Here is a 22,688-nt window from a genome sequence, read left to right on the forward strand (position 1 = left end):
ATGGACTGTATAGTGGAAAGGCAAAAATAATCCAAAGAGTGAGCTCACTGTAGAAAAGCTGAAAAAAGCAAATTGTGCATAATTTTTGTTGGATGTAACAACTGTTACAGCAGCCAGTCAATTCAGCTAAAGTTAACTAGCAGCTCCATCCAGTTAAAGTAGCACTGGATATCAGGTGAAACAACTAAAAAGTTGTTCTTTTTAGAATTTAGACATTTTAAACTGTTTAAACACTGATGTTAACTCTGGCCTTAAAGGTGCAATGTGTAAAATGTGAAAGATTTAGTGGCATCTAGTGATGAGATTGCAAAATGCAACCTTCTCAGCATACCTCATACTCCACCCCACCGGTTTCCAGGCAGAAGAGAGGATAGAGTGGCTTGTTTATATTTAAAACAAAATATAATTCTCTATTGGGAGCCAATGTTTGGCTTGTCCATTCTGGGCTTCCATAGAAACATGGCTGCCTCAATGAAAGGAGATCTGCTCCCCATAAATATTTTTATATAGTCTCATTCAAAGATGAAAGATGAAACGTTTGTATTTTTTGGTAATTGCACACTAATGCCAACATATTTATGAATATTATATTCAATTTCTGCTAAAAGATTGCTCTAAATATTACACATTAAACCTTTATATTTACATATAAATATATGCTTCCTTATATCTGATATGCTACACTTTTTTGAAGAAACTGCTTGCATCAATTTACTGTTCTGCTTGCAAGACATGGAGGAGAAGGTTTCTCTGTAAGCCAGACAACTTTCCTAATTCCAGTATGCCATAATCTCAAAATAAATTATTTCATTCAATAAAAATTAAGAAAGAAGTACCAGTTTCAATAAAAATCTCAAGATTGCATAACATACCAAAATACATTTTACTCACCCAGTCTTGGCAAAGTTGGTCCAGTAGGTCATCACCACAGCACTCAGCATGACATCATTCTTTGAGAAATTACAAGGGAAAAGATCAGTGGGACCAATCATAGGAATTCCAAAAACATAGGGCACCTCATCCCCGTGGGCAGCATCTGACCAGGCTGGCTTCATCAGGCTCTGGCAGTGGTGGTAGAAAGCGTAGAAGTAGGTGGGTGATCCATAGCGAGCGTGGAGATCAGCTGTCACAACTGATGGCTCTACCCACTGATGATCGGTGAACAGAGCCACCAGCGTCTTGCGTCTGGTCTCTGGGTTGTCCCTGTCTGCCCAGTCTGTGTACATGAACTTAATGGTCTCCCTCAGTGTGTCCTTGCCCTCTGGGTACCCATACAGACTGTCCACAAAGTCTGAGACAGAGAAGTCAAAGTCATTTCCAGACACGCCATCCTCTGAATCCACCACATTCTCCACAAACCGCAGCCCCTCACCCTGGTTGACCCCCAACATAATGTCGTAGTTGAGAAACTCGCCCTGTTCCATCAGGATCTCGGGGTCATCAGGGATTACATCGCCATCAATTACAGGTCCAAAGGCCACATGGTACCTTGCTGGTTGTATGTCCTGCTCCACCAGCTCCCTGGAGCTCTTCTTCCTCAGACAGTCCACCATGTCTAGGGTGTCCAGGACATTACAGCCCACCTTTTCCGCCAGGAGACGTGTGTATTTGACCGGCTGGTAGTTTACAGCCCAGCTGGAGAGGGCTGACCCGCTCTGAATGATGGCTCTATGGAACAGACCTGCACAAGGACACGGGAAGAAGAAAAGACGGGATGATGTTTAGTGTGTCACTATTACAGTGGATAATTCAGTTATTGTGCTATACTACATGATAGTTGTTAATTTTGTTGCTGCCATGATCAAAAGAGGGCTGTCAGCTACACAGTTGATAAGAATAACAAAGGCCAGACAGAACAAGTCCTTGTTGCCACACACAACAATAATGGAATCATGGCTATGATAATGAATGTGCAGATGGCCTGGTCTCACAAACAGCTTGCAGACGGAGGAAGGAATCAACACTCTGTCTGTCATCTCCCCTTCTTCCATCCATCTCTATATGCTCTCTCGGTAATAATATCTGTATATTTGTCAGGAGCAGATGCCAGCACCATTCCTCTATAGGCTTTGTTGAAATAAATGAATGTATCAAAACTGGCAAACTAAAGTATGTCATGCCAAAAATTAATTCCTTGTCTTGTATGAAATGCAGAAAGAGTCCAATTTAAGTGTTCTTAAATATATGGACCCCGTGCCCATGTCCTCCCCCTGTTAATGTACTTTTCAAGGTAGCTTAAATTGGATGAACCTCAAACACTGCAATTATAGACACAGATGCTTCTTTTTGCCAGAACTGCACATGCAGGCACACATTATCTCTGCCTCAGTTATGCCTTGTGCAAGTTAAAAGTCATTTTTTTACCTGAAAGATTACTTAATTCTACAGGAGTTTGTGGGTGGATTTCTATAAATAAACTAGACTCCTACTCCCTACATTTGCAAAAGGAAAGGAGCTGTGCATATTCACCCTGCAATACAATGCAACATGGCAGCACACAGTGAAAGAAGACCAAAATGAACAGAATGCAAAGGTCTCCTGCTCGCAGTATACTGAAACAGACTTATTTGTACTAAAAGTGAGAAGACCATTAGAATCTCAACAGGAGGTTGGTATTTGTGTGTGTGGGGGGCTTTAAATAGGGTGGAGGGTACCAAGGCAAACAAATCCATGGTCTCATGGGGTACTCTCATAAATTTAATTACATTTTAGTTGCAGTGCAGTAAGAAGGAAATGTGAAATGATTTTTCACCACAAAGAACAGATCCTAAATAACTAACATCATTTCCTCAGAAATAATTGAATTATGCCACTTTTGAAAAAAATGTTTCCTCATAGAAAGTAAAGTGAAGGCAACATGACATCCTCTTTGTCTCTCGTAGGCCTCCCTCACATCGTCACCAATGCCTCACAGTCTCTGTCTTGACAGCGCTTCTCATCTTTGTACCTGATATAGTTTTCGAATTCACAAGTGATGTTTTACCGATCTCAGAGAAAAATCAGAGGCGAAACTCCCCCCCACTTGACAATGTCACTTTATTGCTCCTGGCACTACCAGTGCCACAGTCAAAGAATTTCACTGCACTCAAGATACTGAAAACCACAGTAGATGAATGCTAATGATTCTACACTGAAGCCACAAAGACTAGCAGAGGAACGTACAGGCACGCAGATTCAGTTTGTGATATTTCAGCGTCAGTGTGGGTGGCTGTGTTGCAGCCTTTGTGTTTATGAGGTAAACAGCAGACTTAAGTGCCAGATATATCACTTTGGTAGTCTTAATCAGAGGCGGCGGGGGGCTTATTTCTCCTTGGCGAAGATGAAGTGTTTATTTACAGAGCTATTTACATTTATTTGTTCGCAAGTAGTAAGTAGAATTAATGTGTCTCGGTGAGTGAACTGTGAAATGTTTCTGTGGTGGGTATGTTTACTAGTATAAGCCACAATTAGTGTATTTGAACAATGACTTCTGAAATCGACTGCTGGCAGTAAAGACTTCAGTACATGTCTATATAAGTTGTTGATGTAACCTCAACATGAGAAATCACGTTTGTTTTTCTGTTCCTGCACTGTGTTTCTCATTCTGCATGGATGAGACCATCAGGTTTCTGTGACTTGCCCTGGTGCTACCCTTCCAGATGTCCTGTGGTTGTGTACCTCTGCAGGATGGTGGCCTGTGCCTTGTCTCAGCGAGCAGAAGCAGATGTCGAGGGTTTCACCCACTTGAAAACATTAGAGGGGTGAAAACATTAGAGGGGCAGCCACGAGATGAAAGATGGCCGCTCAGAGGCGGGGGGTTTTGGGGGTAGGGGTGCTCGGGCTTAATCCTCCAATCCCTCCCTTCTCCTCCTCCGCTCCCCTCCCTTCCCCTCCCTTCACTCTTTAGTGGTATTGCCTCTCTTCACATCTCAACTCAGATTGTGCTGTGCAAACAGAGCCAGTCATGGTGCAGGGAGTCTGTCCTGAATCCCAATGCTGCCAGCGATGCCACAGCCACTTTCTAAATGTCTTTGATCAGAAGTTGCAGTAGGAAAACATTTGCCAGGAGACCAGCTTCTGCGATTACCAAGTCAATTTGACAGACATACGTATATCAAATCCGTTTGCCTTAATTGAGGAGTGTGGCTTAACTGCAACTATGCTCGGCCCTGTGTCTGTCTGCGCCCAGGCCCACAGATGGCCAGCTACTGAGGTTGACACTACTAGATTTATTTCCTGCTATGGTTGATGAAAGGGTTTACTGTTGTTTGTTGAGAATAATATAAATCCAGTTCACATGAGCTGCCACTGGACCAGTAAATATGTATTAGAGCGGTGCATGATGAGCACCACTGTGGAGGGAAGCTCACTGGGGAAGGTCAGAGAGAGAGAAGAGAAAAGCACAAGCTTTATCACCCACTGAGAGAAACCACTAATTATACACACTGGGAGGTGTATACAGTATGTGAGTCTCTGTAAGCATGTGTATGTGTTCGTGCGCATGTATTTTGCTGACTTTGATTGATAAGACGCAGTGATGATGAATATTTCGACAGACGACTGGCATCATCATGATGGAGGTTAATCATTTGTGACATTGTTTTGTCTTCCGTATCTACTCTGATATCTATGCAGGGAATGATTCTGCACTCAATATCCAGACAAATTAAACAGAAAGAGCATGAGGCAACACCATCAACACGTGTGTCACATTCATATCTCGCAGGTTTTGCTTTGTAAAAGCAACAGATACCCTTATCATTATCTGCCTGTGTTTGACATGCGAGAACCCGACACCCAAACTGTGAGCAGATCCATCAAACCATAGCGTTGCTGGCATATTGAGGTCAAGCTGAATTATGACTCCAGCTCAGAGGTAATCACTCATTGGGCCCCTGCTAAAACGCTATTGCTCTGCAGCCACCTCTGGTTTAAGGTTTGTCGACCTCAACCACACTGCCCCCCTCGCTGGACTCCAGTTAAATGGCCACACAGTTCAGGCCTTGGATTGGTCGAGTGTCTTGTGGTGATAATTCAGTGATGATACAGGAAAAAAAAAAAGGCTTGACCTTGGGGGTATAATGACCTTGTCCAGGTTAGAGAACCACAGTCCACACTCAAACATATCCACAAGCTTGAACAAGCACGCATAAGTTTAGGCCATGGTTTGACAACTGCAATATGGATGCAATTCTGATATTAACAAGCCAGTGCTGCATCACTAGAGAGAGTAACGTGACATGGCCATGGGTTGGGTTGCTGATGTATTAGGTGGCAGCTTTGAGCATGTGTGAGTGTTTAGTCAGTGTTAATGGACAAGGATGTTCTGTTGGTGGTGATGCCAGTAAATGACTGTACTTTGCAATCTGGAACAGCTGGCAAAAGTCACTGAAGCATCAGCGGTCAGTTTTAGCAGTCTGGCCCTGTGATATGTGAGACTGCAAAATACAGCCTGCCAAACCATTACAACCACCACAGTGTCATCCAAATTTAACAAAAAAAACCAAAAAAAAAAAGAAGATGGCAACAATTAGACATCAGTTGACCTTGAACATTGGGATTGGACACATCTCATTTTATAGGTCGGTCCTTCAATTTCATAACAAAATTCCTCATGACTTTAAGAGTTAATAGGGCTGAAATTATAGAGCGAAGTAGTAAAATCTTATCGGAACTCTTTTCATATACATAAAAGTAATCATGAGAGAGAAATAGCATGGCCAGAGGAACGTCTTTTGCTCCTTTTTATTTTCACCACTCCAACAACTCCTACTAGGTTTTGTATTCACTTTTTCCTCACCTTCAATCTTTCCTGTGCTCTGTTTTTCCATCTCTCTCAATCACACTCTCCCTGTCTCTTTTTCTGAGAGAGCATGCTGATTCCCTCCCTGCTGATTATTAGATATAAGTCTGCGTTCAGCGGAGCCTGAATCCTCTGAGCCATCTTACCTCTACCGTCTCTTCACTGTAAGCAAATCTCCACAGACCCGTAGACTATGCAGAACCCCCTCTGTTGCAGAAACATTTCTCTCCGTCTGCAGTCAAACTAGGCTAGCACTCAGTTGGACACACTCAATAAATGTTGCTCTGCCTCACTTGCTGCATTTCACATGGGCTCTTATTTATTTATTTTTTTTTTATCAGTGCTGTGTTTTTCTGAACTCTTAATCTTCTTACAGAAATCCACAGTGTTTTTGTTTCTCTAAACGATCAAATCTTTAAAGTCATTAAATGCTACATGGAATATTTAAAACCAGCTGGGTGATGGATAGTCCTACCTATAAAATGTTCTTCATTGCCACTTGCAGGCACAACACACAGGGTTAAAGCTGATGTCTCCATGGTTACAGGTTACAGTACCACACTGACTGCATCCAGTTAAACACAAGTGCCTCTGGGTTGATCATGCCCATGTACGATTTTACATTGGTTTAACAGCCTTTAAACAACACCTACAATGTTATTTTGTTCTCTTAAAATTACTGCCCCATAACAAAACTGTCGAATTCAAAAAAGTGATACTGATGGTGTCGAGAAAAGCTGCTGATTTCCGAGACAGTAGAAGTGTCGTTGTATACACTTTGTGGGCTACGCTACAGAGAGATACTGTAAGCTAAAGCAAAAAAATAACTAGGCAGTGTGTGAATGTGTGTGTGTGCGTGCACATGAGAGAGAGAGAGAGAGAGAGCATTAATCCATGCAAGAGCGTTATGTGTAGTACTTGTTTGCTTAAACATTAAAAATTAAACATGACATAAAATGGCCCAAACAGGAGTACTTATGATTCATTGCATGTATTCTTTGCTTTCATGCTCTTTTATGGCTGTTACTATTCTTGTTACCTGGCTTCATGTTTCCTCTAAACCAGATTTACTCTGATTTCATAACAGATGATCCAACAGGATAGCTGCCAAAGAAAATACATCTTCCCCCAGAAACCGAGTGCTTTCTTTTGTGGGTATCAGAACACAAAGGTGCACCACTTCCTAAATCCTACAAAACTTTAGTGTGCTGTACATCTCCAGAGGTGTTCTAGCAATATTTAAGTGAAGAGCAGTGGGCTTTGAAACGGAAAGATTTGCTGTTTCATTGTGTCCATATAGAGGCAGTTACTGAGAGGCCAGTGTTTTCATCCATCAGTGAGAGACATGCTTCATGGCAGGCCTATATAATGTTGTTTGAGGCTGTTGGTCTTCTGCTCCAGCCTCTGTAGAGACTGCCTGCTTGCCTGCAGGCTGTGGCTTAGGCCAGATAAAGAGTTTGATCCACGAGGGTGGATGGAGTTAAGAGGGAGGGAATGAGAAAGCATAAGAGGGGAGACAGAAGAGAAGGAAAAAAAACACCAAAAAAGATAGGAGAGGAGAGGAGGATAAAAATTACCCCATTGACAGGCTGTACCTAGGTTCTAGGATTGATGTGCATCTGAGCACAGCGATATCTCCTACTAATCACAACGTGACATCCATTGGTCAATACCACACACTCCAGGCCTCATCATCACACGCACGGTGGCCTCACTCTGGCTGCACACACAGCACAACAGGGCCACCGCTCCTCCTTGAACTCATCAATCTGGCTGCTAATCACAAGCATGCACAGCACACCTGAACACCAAACAGAATTCGTGGACTAATTCTGAGAAATTTCAACCTGGGATTGCGCGTGGGTGAGGTTTACCACATCAGGACATGTCAGATTAGTGTGTGCTGTCATTTGTGGAAAAGCAGATTAGGCTGAAATATCAAATAATTGACTATGATTGTCTAAACTTTTTGGTGCTTCTGTGTTGTATTGTCCAATTGAGCAAATTGGATCTGGCACTCTTAGCAGGATAAAGCTGCTATTTATCTGAAAATCCTATGTGATCCAGTTATGGTGCCCTCAGACGCAAGTACAAGCATAAATATGGATGTACCCACTCACTTACTAAAACATCTAATGGTGCTTAAATGAAGGTTAGGGCAGCTTTTAAGCACTTTTCCATTACCAGAAAAGTGTTTGAACTTGTGCTTGATGGATGAAACATTCACAAGGTGCAGGTAGGTGCTTTTCCTTCACTGACATTTGATGACTCAAAAAGTCTAAACCTAAACCATAGCAACAAAAAGAAATATAATTTGTACAAAATCAATGCACAGTCATTATCAATAAAAAAAATCTTGTTGAAGGTGGAAAAGTTTTATCTAAGGAAAGAGATCACAACAATTTGCTATTAGCAATGATCTTATGTGCACGTAAGTCATGGCAGGAACATGCCCTCTGTTGCATTTACTATTCATTGAGCTGCTTCCTGTATTTTTCAGGATGTTATCTGTGCATTCTCAAGCCTTCACATGCATGCTTGCGCTCACACCAAATTGATTTCTGTCCTTCACTCCCCTGCCTGCACAATGAATTTTTCCATTTGCACTCATGCATGTGTCACTAATGCTGCAGCATCTGAAAAACAGAAAATGCTATCTCTGTGTCCCGTGCCGAGGAATCCGAGAGTATTCGCTGTGCTCACTCCACACTGCTGCAGTGGAGAGATTGGCCTGATAGCTGTCTACGCACAACAACATGCACTGTCAGCGAGCCTCGCCTAGGCGTCAATGTGGAAATGGGAAGAATAATGAGTTATTACAGGGTTATCTATGTGTATCTCCATGTCATGACTGTGTAAGCAGCTCTGCTAATCTCATTAGATGAAACAAGTTGTTAAAGATGTTTTCTGATTTCCTCTCTCTTCTCCAACTGCGTCCACAAATAGATTTTGGATCAGTGTGCTGAGAGGAAATGATTAGTGCCTTGAGCTCCCACAGAAACTGGTTTTCATGGGAAAACCATGCAAGTGGCTGTTTTCTGGTAAGAGTGAAAAAACATCTGACTTATGCTGTTTCTAAATATATGCACTATGTTTTACACCCCATCTGCATTGTATAGCAGCCCCAAAGCATGGCTCATCTTTCTATATGCAGTGAACAGTGACAGCCAGAGACAAAGAGTGCACTGACTTCAAGGAAACGAAGCTCCATGAGTACAAATCAGATATAAAATATGTCTGGCATGGGAGGGTCAAAGATGTAAGTCAAATACAAATATGACAATTCAGCCATGAAATGTGAAAGGATGGGAAGCTTCTATTCTTGGCGACATCTTGCCTGTGACAGCCAGATGGGATGGCTGAAACTCATTTTTTGGGCCAAGGAAAGCCACGGAGAGGGCGCAGTTGCATTTGTGACAGACAAATTATCGCAAGGGGTGTACACCACCCCGGGGGGAATCAGAGGGATTCAGAGCAAAGAAGGAAAGAAAGAGTGACAGAGGAGAGAGACAGAGAGACGGAAAGAGAGAGAGACCACAGTCCAAGTGTGTAAGTCTTGCAGAAACAAATTAGCAGTGAGCTGTAGGGGTAAGGGAGGTGAAACTGAGATGGATATGCACATCTCGGCTAAAAGCAGGAGGTGGGTGGAAGTTTACTGCTTACCCTAGCCCTTTTCACAGTCTTTCAGTATAGCATCCCACTAGCTTACAAGCCTTTGAGTCTGGCTAAGAAAAGGATACATCCCTAATTACATCTGATTATAGCTCACATCCAAATGCAATGTGCACAGTGTTCATGCACACACTGAACACAAACATGTTGGCTTTGCTGCACATCTGTATCTTCAAAATATCATTTGTTTCTGAGGGTTAATCCAATCCTAGTCTAGTTTACACAGAAAATACAGTACCTAAGCGCAATATATAATTTATACACTCTTAAAAGTTTATTATGTGCAGTCTAATACAACAGTTGTGCAATAAATCCTTCCTTCATGAAGGTGATAATGTTCAGTTTTTGTACAAGCAGCTCAGAAAGGTGATGATTCAATTGTAGGGCCACTTTGGAGGCTGCTGTTGAATTGTATTATGTCGTAATGAGAAATGTTTCTATTATTTTATCAGGCCTATTTATATCAATACGGCTTGGCTAAATAACAGAAAAACCTCTCTGTATAGCAAAATACAGTGCGACAGCATCAGCCTACATCCTCCAAAATCATAATACAGCTGAATCAACACCTTTCTAAACAGTGTGGACAAAAAACAAACATTATCACCATCATGAAGGAGATTTACTGTAGGACTGCTGCATTAGACTTAGGCTAGGTGTACCTAATAAACTGCCAAATGAGCTTGTATATGCTATATAACCCATCCACTAAATTTATGCACACACACACGCACACACACACACACACACACACACGCACGCACGCGCGAGCGCACACACACACACACACACACACACACACATCCACACACACACACACACACACACACACACACACACACACACACATAATTTAGGAAGCTCATTAGGCATCTCACACAGAGCACCTAGTGGGCAGCAACCTTTTTTCTCTGACCAAGAACATCAACAAGTCTTTTAATCTAAACCACCATTAATGAACCAGGACCAGAGGAGATGTTACAAAAAATACTCCCCTGGATGCGTTGTAATTCCTGTGCCTCACTTGAAATTATAGTGTTCTTCCTATTAGAAAGACTACTCCTATAACCGATGCCTTTCAGGGTCAGTGGTCACACCAGCAGCAGCACCCGAGCTGATTAACTATTGTACCAGGCATGAACGTGCCGGGCTCTAACAGTGTAAACATATTCTTCTAGCTGTGCCTGTGTCACTCTGTGTGTTCCTCTCTCACAGCGCCTGACACTACTGCTCCCTGCTCTGCCCATTGTGCCAGTAGCCCTGCAGCCAGAAGCCACACAAGCTTGGTCTAATTCAAGGCGGCACAGCATGCAAACAGCGAACAAAAATAGGATGGATATGAATCGCGTTCGCCTCACCCTCATTCCAGGGAACACATTAAAGATTGAGAGTGAAACGCTGGTCTGGGGTGGGAGTGCACGCCGAACGTGATCGCAGCACCTGACTGTGGAATTACCTGCTCCTGAAGAAGGCTGCTGTGTTTGTGCATTTATTGAGTGTATGTGAGTCTATGCGTGCACCTGTGCTGGTGTGTATGATTGGCCTGTATACTGTGTGCTGAGAAACACAGTGGAGAGATAGCAGCACTGTCACAACAGAGCATCCCTGGAGAGCACTGTCTGCCTTCGCTGCCTCATGCTTCATACTGTAAATTCCCATTGAGTCAATTACTGTGGCAGACTCTTTAGCCACCATGGCCACTTACTGTAAGTGGACGTTGAGACAATTGGGTTATGACATCTCCTGCTGTAAAAATGGCTTGGAAAAGTTCCACTGGCAGCAGCAGCTCCTTGAATATCTGGTCGAACAAATCAAGTCAACTGGAAATCCCAACAATTAGAAGCTATTTGTGCAGCCTGTCTGAAGTCAGCATTCGGCCACTGAGCATCGATCTGCTGTAAAACTAATCTAAATCAATCCAATAAAATGTTTTTATTTTGATTAAGAAATACAGAAAGTTGCTGAAATGTTGACTTTAGTAATAGAGATTAAAAATGTGTTGACCAAAGAGTTCATCAATCTGGTATCCTTCATTTCTGTCTCCTCTAAACAAAAGCCTGCTGACTATACATTTATCTGTGCTACAAACTAGAACATATATCTTAGCAAGACAAGCAGACAGACGTATGGACGAGCTAAGCTGCCAACATCTATTCTCATTGTGTCACAGATGGAGAGAGGAAGAAGAGAGAGGGGAGGTCATAGGAGGATAAGAGAGGAGGGAAAAGGAAAGAAAAAAGTGAGGAGACTAAAATTCCTCACTGGGTACTATTGTCCCTGGAGAGTGTTCAAGGGAGGCAAAAGCACTCTGCATGCTAACTGTGACTTTGCATTCATTGTGAGGAAGACACAGGCATCTCAATGCATAGGGTGACTCATGCAATCATTTCATCTCCAATATTCGCTGTTCTCAAGCTCTCAAATGATTTCAGAGTGTGATTTGGTTGAATTAAATGTCTTAAAACCAAGATATTTCTGCGTGTTACAAAAATATTACAGATTCATCATTGGAATTGAGGAAAACTATTCTTCCACCTTCCCCTGCTGCAGAATTGTCAGATCTAATTATCAACAATTTGATTTCTATTGAATCCAGAACATTAATATATAATAAAATAATTCTGTTATTTAATTTGTAAAAAGGGTTTCGACAGCTGTGTTTCTTACATCAGCTTAGGCACATCTGGTAAAGAAACAATTACATTCTGATCTAGTCCATGGCTAAGAAGTGTTGATGGCTTACTGAAGAGTTTACTCAAAGCATTTTCATTTAAGTATATTTTGCACAGCTCTCCCACTACTCTGTATCGTCATATTGCCTTATGATGCTCTGCAACTGGGAGTAAATATAAACCTGTGTATTAGATTTAGGCCCCAAGATGAAATCTAATTTCTGTGAGCTCAGTGAGAGGGATTGCTTGCTGATACACATCCATGGCCACATCTGGCAGGCCCTATCAAATATACATGAATCTCAGGAGATCATGATATGGATGCTGTCCCATTATTTTCTCAAGTCCACAACACATTCTTGCTCCCTGTAAGGTGTTTGGTACTGATGCTGACATTTGCTTTGATATTTACCAACTTTGCAGAGATAGACACGGAGTAACTTCCATCTCTTGTATTAGCATTTGCCAATGTCTTGGTTACTGTCCAGTCTCATGAGGATACCATTAAAGGAGTGAACATTGTAATGAATGCAATAAAGCATGGAGATGACTTGCCTGATATTGAGATGTGACAGTTAATTTCAGTCACTGGTGTAGCTTGATGATAACAGATTGATGGTGTCACAAACCGCAATGGACAAGTAATTAATATCTATTGCACGGTCTCCATTTGGAACACTAATGATTCATATTGAAATTCAGATGAAACAAAAAAAATAATAAAAAATGGACTGACAGAAAACATCTCAATGTTTGGCGCAGTGTCAACATCATTTCAGACTAGCTGGCCTAATAACAAGGTCTATATGCATTTTCTTTTCACCAGCAGCACTCCAGTCGTTTTCAATTTTGGCAGGACAGAATGCAGTGTATTTTTACCTCCGGTCCTTTCTGTCAAGCTCTGAAAAGGCCAAATGGGTAGTGGTGGACAGTTTCTTCACCACCTCAATACCCAGAATTGTGTTGGCTGCTTACAGTGGAGTGGTGGTGCAGGGAGTAAAACGTAGAGTGACAGGCCGAGGTCCAGGGACAAGGGCAGAGAGCTGAGCTCTGGCGAGGAGCAGTGCATCACCGCCTTGGCAGCCTCATTCACTATTTATTCGTGTGTCTCATTGTGTGTTGAACATGCTGCCCGTGCTTGCTGGCGTCATCCTTTTTGCTTATGTTTTTCGGGTCCATGTGCGTATTCACACATCTGTATTCTGGTGAACTTTTCATGCGGCTTATGGAGCTGTGTGACAGCCTCGCTGAGGTAAGAGCAGCATTCAATAGTTGCCTTTCTGCCTCAGCGGTCACACTTCAGATTATCAGTCTTTTACATTCAAACCAAGCTGTAGGCAGCTCGGGAAAGAAAATAAAAAAAAGGAAAGAAAACTATCATGGCCGTGTGAGAGAGCGCAGTTTCCTTTCTCATGTTTTTGTTCTCTTTTCCATGGTAACATGCCTTTCACTGCAATCTGTCCGTTTCCATATCTTCCTCAATACTCTCTGTTGTGCCTCTTGCTGCCAGTGCCAGTAGGCACACAGCTGTAGCCACATAAAATTCCCCGGAGTGGGAGAGTATGTGGAGCTACATGTACACATGGATTGTGTGTGTGTGTGCGTGTGTGTGTGTGTGTGTGTGTGTGTGTGTATGTTTGCATGTGAACAGAGCTGAGCATGGGGGAGAATATTTACACGAACCAACCTTTAACAACCTTCAATCCCACAGGTCTCGACCTGCCACAGCCTGAACTATGTGTGTGTGTGTATCCTAGTGTTTGTGCACGTACATACTGTACATGTTTGCATAGTAGGCTATCGATGCGAATCTGTAGAGGTGAATTATGTGTGTGTGACTGAGTGTGCTCGTCTATCAGTTTTGGCGCATGCTGGCACGCTCCACTTTCTCAATGTCAAGCTAACACATATTCAGCAGCAACTAATGTCACAACACTTGACACATATCTCACCCAGAGACATTCTTTTACGGTATACATTCACAGTGGTGTCGGTAAGCGTATTGCCATTACTATAGAATGTGTCATTGTCAGCTTCCTTCACCACATAAAAGAAATGACACACTGTTCTAGTCTAACACACACAATACACACAATACACACTACACTACAGTTTTTTTTCTATGATTCTGGAGTTTGAAGCTCTTATATAATTCGGTTTATTATGATTACAAGATCTCAGGCACATCGAACATATTTATCTATATTGCTTTTTAAACATAATGCAAAGTTTGACAATAATCTTGCTCTAGATATTATTGCCTGATTATTTCTTTTCTGCTGTGAGTGGGTTATACTGTAATGCATAATAGGCATATCGAGTATTTTGGCTCTGCATTTGTGGAGGCAGTTTATCATTATGGGCTTTTTTTATAGAAGACATTTTGACTTGTCACAAGAGAAAAACCACATGTGTGAATGAGAAAATGAATTTGATTTAGCCAAGTCAATTTCAGGGTCCTTGCTGGCTCATTGTCGAAACTTAACTGGAACTTTTGATAATAGCAGAGACGCTGTTATTGAAAACCGATGTTTTAAATTAAAGTTAAATAAAGAGCAAGGTACAAAAAAACGAGCCTAGTGTATATGGGTCATTTGATTGACTTTTTAAACTAGTTTTATTTTAATAAGGGTAAGATCAACTTTCTTGATATTTTCAAATCGTATAACATTCATCCAAAAGATAAGACAAAGTAAGGCAACTACATGGATAAAGAGAGAAGGTACTATTTCACTAAAAGCATCTAACTTTATTCTTCATTTTGTAAATAGCAATCTGACAAAAGCTTCTTAACTCAAAAGTCCACTTCCAGCTCTTTCCGGAGCTTTCAACCAAATTACAACATCTTCATGAGAAGTGCTTAAAGTGTTGTGGATTAAAAACCTAACAGCTGTGCCCAACAGATCCATCTCCCTAACAACCAACTATCTGCTAATAAAATGGTTATCAACTTTAAAAAAGTTTTTTTTTTCATTTCGATGCCATTTGATTAAAAAAACTTGACAAAAGTGAATTTCTACATATTTTTTATTGATATATTTTATTTGTGTTTTAATGTGAATATTATATATAGATATAAAAGCTTGTATGTAAATTACACTGCATGTCATTTTATGATGTCAAATTGTTATTTCTTGTGATATGGCACACTGACTATTCAGGGATAGAGTAACTGAATATCTGTAATGCAGTGAATTAGACACCAGACAAGGTACTTGGTCAGATGAATGCAAAAAATGCTATGCACATATTGTTTCATTGATGTGACACACAAGTCACATTGGTCAAAAATTCATTGGAATCTGTGACAGCGTGTCTCAGAGCTTGTACCATTATATTCCCTGATTCATTCCTTACATTATGTGATGTTATGATGGTCATCTGTATATTTGAGCAATACGGTATTATATCTCACAGGTGAGAATATTAGGTATTCTTTGCACACTATTCCAGAGCAGATTTCCAGATGACAGCAGAGTCTACAGCTGCTGTCATTTACTGTAAATAGCTCAGAGCATATCAGTTCTACCACACACTGTTTTCTGTCAGTCTCCCTCCATGACGCTGTGCACTTTGTTTGCTGCACTTCTGCATGGGGAATGATCTCCACTGGCAGGTGTAAATTCAGTGAAACACTTCTATGGTAACATGTTTTCCTCTTTGAAGTTTAATCAAATTCACTTGCATACTTTGTCAGCTGGTAGGTCATAAAAGCCCTTATGGCAGGAATGTTGAAAATATTGAAATATTCTCCAGGTCATAAGGAAACAAGTTTGGAGAGGGGAGGGTGGGCAGTGCCAGGTGGGTGCAGTCAGTTGGGTCTGATCTGTAGCTGTTTCCATGACCAGCATTATGGCAGCACTATTAAGTGTGTTTGAATAATTTAACTGTACTGGGAAATTACAAAAAAAAAAACAAACAAACAAAAACACCAATGTCAAAGCAGGTACCCATACACCCCTTATCTTTCCCAAGGAGGTCAGAGGTCAAGATGTGCTGCATTGGTAGTTGACCCACAGAGGGAAGGTTTATTCCATGCATTAACTGAGACCAGAGAGTCCGGAGGAGAAGAGGACAGGAACGTAGTAGAGCAGCACTGTTTCCTATCAAGTCTCCCTCCTCTCTTCTAATGAGCATTCTGTTAGCAGCTAGGGGACGGATTTAGGCGGTTAGGCATACAGAGAAGGCTGGCTAACAATGCAAGTGGTTAGCTAAACAGCTGTTCGTACTCTGCTGCCACCTCCCATCCCTGGCTAATGAAGCCCTCACCGATGAACAGGAGTCCCGGGACATGCCGGAGAACAACTGCAGATACACAGACGGAATCTGAGACATTCACCGACCTCATAAAAAACGTCTGTGTGGAGGACAGCTTCACCAGGAGGACAAGCAAGGCTCCAATTAGCTAGTGGCTCTAAGGGGAACCCTAAAAATAGCACAGTGGACAAGTACAGACATTTTTATGAGGACTTTGTGTGTTTGGAAAGTAAACATTCCTGTATATTTTATTTTTCAGCTGGAAAACAACAGAAGCCATGACTTTCACAATGGATAATAAACACACTGCTGTGATGATTTTGTTGAAATGTTGCATTGCTACATTTCATTATCCTCTGCACTGTGAGTAGTGTTCACAGTGGCAGACATCGATCAAGATTAGTGGCATGCCATATGGGTTTGTCATCATCTGAAAAATGCGGGAGACGCATGCTCTCCAAACAGCCTTCACTTAAACAAGGAGAAATGTCTCAGGAGCAATGCCTGTTTTTCATTTTATAAAACCCTGATGCTGCATTATGTTTGGCTAGCATGGTATTTGTTTTTGTTAAATGTTGCCCTGATTGTCTGCTGATGTTCCAGGTCACCTTCAAATGATAGATGGTTTAAAATGTGCTTCGCAGGTATTCATTTTTTTTCCTTTTGTTGAGCAGTCACTTTAGCTGTCAAGGCTGCTGCATGGTTGAAACAAAAGGCTATTCTAAATGTGGGACCACACTAGAGCTCAGGTAGGAGGCGTCAAAATTCTTTCACTTATATTTTGCATCAATTAGCCAGGTATGCTTAGGTGTGAAAACAGGCAGCATCTCAAGCACTGTGCATTTTTTTTTTTCTGTTCCTACCTCACATTGCTATTTCTGGCACTGTGTTAAATACTATACTGTTCATCAGGACATTTATTTTTTAGTGTTTGATTTGATCTGTATTTGTTTTTATCTGTCCACAGATAATATAGGAGTCACACTGGGAGATTTGTTTTACATTTTAAATTCCAATTTTTACTTTTCAACTCACAGGAACCTCACTGGTGTCTGACAAATTTAATTTCTGTCCTTTGTCAGCAAACACTTCCTGCAAGTTGCTTCACAATAAGAGCCTTCCACCTGTACAAGGAACGTAATCAATCTTGGAGCCAAATCCTCCTTTTTCAAGTTTCTGCAGTGCTGGATAAATCAATCATGAGTCTGTTTTCTACTGAAAGCACAAGGGGCTAAAAACAAACCCGAAGGTTCAAAATGTTAAAAATCAATGTTTATTGGACAGACATGCGCAGATTCATTATAAAATTAACATGTTTTAACATTTAGTTTCTTTAAAAAAATGTGCAGATTTGTCTTAAAATGAAAATTAACTACAATAAAATAACATTCTCTATTTTCCCGATAATCATCAGATTATGGTACATAATTCTTTCCAGGAAACATTCCAGAAAATTATGAACTCATAAAATAAAAGTGTTATCAGTGAGCTTTCCTTAAAAAAGAAGGGGCATTTGCAAAGCCATTTTACATGACAGTAAAATGTACTTACTTGAAATCATGAAAACCAATATGTCAAAAAAAAAAGTCTGCAGTCGCAGTTGTCAAAATTGTTCAAATCCTGCACAGGAGGAGATTCTTTATGATGGATACATCAAGTAGCTCTAAGGTTATGATAGTGGGCCAGATCTGCACATGTGCATTATTTATCCTGTTAATAATCTAACGCCTCTCTGTGTCTGACAGCTTCTCATCCACCCTTCACTTTAGCCAGTTTGGAAAAAGGTGTCAATGATTCACTGTCATATGTGGTTAGATGAAGTGCTGTACAAGTCAGTTCGTTAAAAGCATGCAGAAACCTTGCACCTGTGAGTAATGCTTTGTAACATGCAGATGCTATTTTGCATTAAAGTCCAAGTATCAAACAGAATTTCTGTCTTTTTCAGTTTTTAGTCAGCAGCATATGAACATGACTATTGTCTTTAAGCTGTGAAATAGTACATTGGCAATATTGTTCTCCAGCAGTTGCATTCGATTTGGTGAGTCACTCTCTTTCAACACTGAAAAGGATCTATAGCTTATGTTACCTCTCTAAGCTAAAAATCTATTACCGCCTTGCAGGCCTGAAAGCAAAAGATTTAGTCTTTTTGTCAGGTTGCACAATACTGGCCCTTTATAGTAGAGATTTCTGCTTGTCAGCATGTTTGCTGAAGTTCCTCTCATTGGGGATTTAATTGTGCTCAGACTATGCAAATTTCACAGCTAAGGCTAATGCATTTGCACTGCCCAGAATTGAACGTCTTGGTGGGCAGGCAACAGCTTGCGACTGCACATGCACATGCACGTTCGCACACACACAAACTCACACAGTCCACCGGTGATACTCTGACAGAACATTATTCTAGTGATCGGATCCAAATGTCAGAAATGAATACCGTTACTGTATTACATTGTTATAGGCTCTCACAAAGCAAATCACACCAGCGTAGACCTACAGAAAAGTAAGTGGCCTGATGTTTTTTATTCTATGCAATACCTCTTATCACACTTAGAAAAAATCTATTTTTCTTCCAAACCATTCTGTCTGCAAGCACAGACTGTAGCAAACAGGCTCTATGTTAACACAATGATACATTCCTGGATGCCTATAATCGCACAGTAAATAAGTATTTTCCCTTCTTGTGCAGATGAAGCAAAACCCCAAATTAAATGAACACAAAGTCATACATTTCATACAAGCCTTTCAAAATAATATAGAAGTTTCAAAAACACAGTGTGAAACACCTGCTAGTGTTCTCTTCCTGCTGCAGAAACTGTATATAAATCACATTATGCAAACCTGCAAAACTGATGAGGAATGCAGTGGTGCTCTCAAGCATGACGTGGCTTCATAGCAGCTCCACAGTATCTGTCTACTATTCATGCAGAAGCACAGATCGCTTTTCTCTCAATAGAGATAAACATGTACGGACACTGAAGAACTGACCTAGCTAGCTACAGAGGTGAGCTGTCAGTGATAACAACCAAACACAGAGTGCTCATGGTCATCACTAAAGTGCAAAGTTCAGCTAATTACACTGTAGTTGTTCATCTGGCAGACAAACACAAAAAACAACACTTTATTTAACAACGCAATGGTCCAACGTCTAGGCAGCTGTGTTGCCTGTGTGAAATGCTTAACGAATAAACAATTATACAGGCATGGGTTAAAAAAAAGAAACAAAGACGTGCAATGATGAAAACAAAAAGATGGATATGGTGAAATGTGAAAATACCGTAAGGGAAACTAGCGAGCGGTGTCAGAAACTGGGCCAATATGTGTGGAACAACAGGGAATAAAGGGAGGGTGAGAGAAAAAGAGAGAGACGGAGAAGGTGTGAGAGAAGGAGGGAGGTCAGCAGAGATGTGGAGATGGGCGGAGGAGGAGGAGAGATGAGCCCCCAGTGCTCAGCTGTCAGTGCTTCCTCTGCAGGTGGGGCAGGAGGAGTGCCAAGTCCCTCTCTCCCACTCACACAGACACCCATGCATCGCTCTATAATGGATGCTTTACACTGGTGCCAGAGAGAGAAAGACTGAAGCAGAGAGACATGGTGGGAAGACGAAAGAGAGACATGGGGGAGGGAGGGTACTGGAAAAAGAAAGAAACTGCTATGAGGAACAGGGAAAAGGAGCTGAAGAAAATCCCTCAGAGACGAAGGCAGGGGAGCTGAGGCAAGTGTAGCAGGGAAATGGATAGACAGACAGAGGGACAGACAGAAACATCCATCCAGTCATTAAACCAATCAAGACAGGAAACAGACGAGACAGTCTGGAAGCAATATGATGCAGTTATTGGTATAATTGATCTAAAGTCTAACAGGATCAAAGAACAGCGAAGCACAGCCAGGATCTGCAGCCAATCCCCCCCTCTATCACAAATGACTGTCACTGTCCATTAGGAGGTGTATGAATGCGCCCTTGACAATGATTTATCAAGAATGATTCATAGATGGCATCTACCTGAACTAATGACTTGCCAGCGTCTTCACTGGGAATTGCAGGTCATCAACAGATGACATATTCTGTAGTCAACTCGTTCATCAGCTGCGATTAGATTCCAGGAGCAATCTCAGCGATACATCACCAGATGGGTCTCATTGTGTTGTCTTGGAGAATATTGCTGAGACAGCCAATGTGTGCCACATGTCGCTCAAGCGACTGAAACCAATTCATACAGCTGTGGATCTGGGGCTACAGGTATATGCAATGCTCTGAGCTATTACCTTGGCTGATGGAGGTATGGATTTACCAAAGTACTCAATTATCCTGTGCTTCTTTCTCTGACCTGCTGCACAGCTCTTTAACACCTATAACTCCATGCTTTATAGGCTCAACTACCTGCAGCAAGCAGAGACAGACTGATGGCTGGACTACCTGAATGAACTGCCTTCACTGTTTTCGGGCCATTTGTCAATTCTTCATTCCTCTGCTCTCTTCTGGATAGGGATAGGTAAAGCTGCCTCGCTCTGATGGACAGCCCAGCTGGATATTATTTTATAGGGTGCGACCTCACACTGCCTATCTAACCTCAGTGGAATATTCTTTAGCCTAATAACACCCCCCCACGCACACACCTTACGTTACTCTGCAGGGCCTTGTTTTTTCTTCTGCTCAGTACAACTTTGGCTTCATCTTCTCTTTGCAATGATGAGTAGTGAAGAGAAAAAAAGCTATTTACTGCCTGAATTAGGCTGGAATTTTTTTCAAGTTCAAAAGGGAATAATACTTTTTAGTTGGTGGGTAATCCTTTATCTCTGTTTTGTAAAAATAAAGCAATTTTTCCTCTGCTATACAAAGCCAAAGGCACCGCTGTTCAAAGAGTGAGTGAAAAATGCCACATAGGCCTCTTGTTAAAATCAGTTTGCTTTTTCCACACAATGACCGCCACAGTATATGGCAGACAACAAAGCCGAGTAGTCAGCTTAAATAAATACAAGCATTCTTGTTCCGCGGAGATGGCATCCCCCTGGTTTAATTATCGTTCTTGTCAATCGGGGTGGAAGAATACAGCACCTGACAAGGCACGTCCCCATTCTCTCATCTTGCATAGGCCTTTTTCGCACCATGAGATGCACAGACACCCTTCAGCAAACAGCCAAATCAAACCTCGAGATGGAGGCATTCTGTTGCCCCAAACATCCAGGTAACTTTACAGTGTTGAGTTGCTGAATGCCTTTGACACCTCTGAAATGAGGTCTATTCAACTTTGACAATCGTACCTGGTTTTTCTCAAGCACAAGGCATTTGCACAACAATGGCAGCTGCTTTTTGTATGAATAACATCCCAGGGATGTGGTTATGCACCTATCTTTTCCGATGACGCCCATACACATTCCAGCTATTGCAAGGTGCCGTTATTTGATGCTTAAACTCCAGAGGCAATAGATGGCTGATGCAGGACGCCTGAGGACACAGAAATGGAGTCGACACCAAGTGTGGATGGATTGCACCTCCAGATCAGATCTGTACGCTGAGAGCTCCATACAGGGACATTATGTAGTGGGGGTGTGCAGGCTTGAAGGCCATTCCATAAGCAGAACCTCCCAAGGGTCTCATTTCAGAAAAGAAACCCACACATGTTATTTTCAAAGGTCACAGGCAGATGTAACATTACAGTTAAAGCAGTGATATAGTGGAACATTCACACACTCTTCATCTATATGGTCTGTTGGCCTCTTTCTCTATTCTGCAATTTATTTCTTGGAAGCAGAATTTATAGTACCCTTAGAATATGTGTCAATATTTCAAGATACAGCACAAGTACACAAGTTGTATAGGCTCAACACATCTTCACAATTCCCACTTGTGACACTACAACAGTGTTTGCGTTGTTCCCTTGAAGGATAACTACAAGCCTGCAATGATTGTCAGAGCAGAGGTTAGGTGCTCATGGCAACTGGCTTTGAATCCCACGATGGCACCACTATATCAGCAAGACTGACAGAGGCAAATTGATTCAAGGTCCAATAAACACTGTCAGTCTTATTTCCTTCCTGTATAGGTCCATGAGCTAAATAGATGCCAGAAACAGCATAGTAGTCATTTGCACTGAAATCACCAGAGGCACTAAACAAACCCATACAAGGAGGCCTTCCCCCAAATCTTCTTCCGCTGCACTCGAAGTCGTGCAGGTGGACTAACTCTAAATGACATCAGTCCCCATTAAACCATTTAACTATTAAAACCAATGAGAATAATTCACCCCTGCATGTCAGATATAGTGTAGAAAGTGCTGTTTAGAGCTGCAACTAACAATTATCTTCATTA

At 41.6% G+C, this 22,688-nt stretch overlaps 1 protein-coding gene across 7 annotated transcripts in view; it reads right to left on the reverse strand.

Moving 5' to 3' along the window:
- The window catches only part of nlgn3a (neuroligin 3a), an 88,900-nt gene that overhangs the window by 12,073 nt on the left and 54,139 nt on the right, over positions 1-22,688 (reverse strand). For 4 of the 7 annotated variants that reach the window (XM_026330316.1, XM_026330311.1, XM_026330315.1 and 1 more), the window contains one exon: positions 892-1,681. In XM_026330316.1, coding sequence (XP_026186101.1) covers positions 892-1,681 — 790 coding nt within the window. Of the gene's footprint in view, positions 1-891; positions 1,682-4,732; positions 4,745-22,688 lie in introns of all 7 variants that reach the window. The other 3 variants (XM_026330314.1, XM_033325406.1, XM_033325407.1) reach the window with 1 other exon arrangement.

Source organism: Mastacembelus armatus, chromosome 10 (genome assembly GCF_900324485.2).
Source record: "Mastacembelus armatus chromosome 10, fMasArm1.2, whole genome shotgun sequence".
Classification (NCBI taxonomy): Eukaryota; Metazoa; Chordata; class Actinopteri; order Synbranchiformes; family Mastacembelidae; genus Mastacembelus; species Mastacembelus armatus.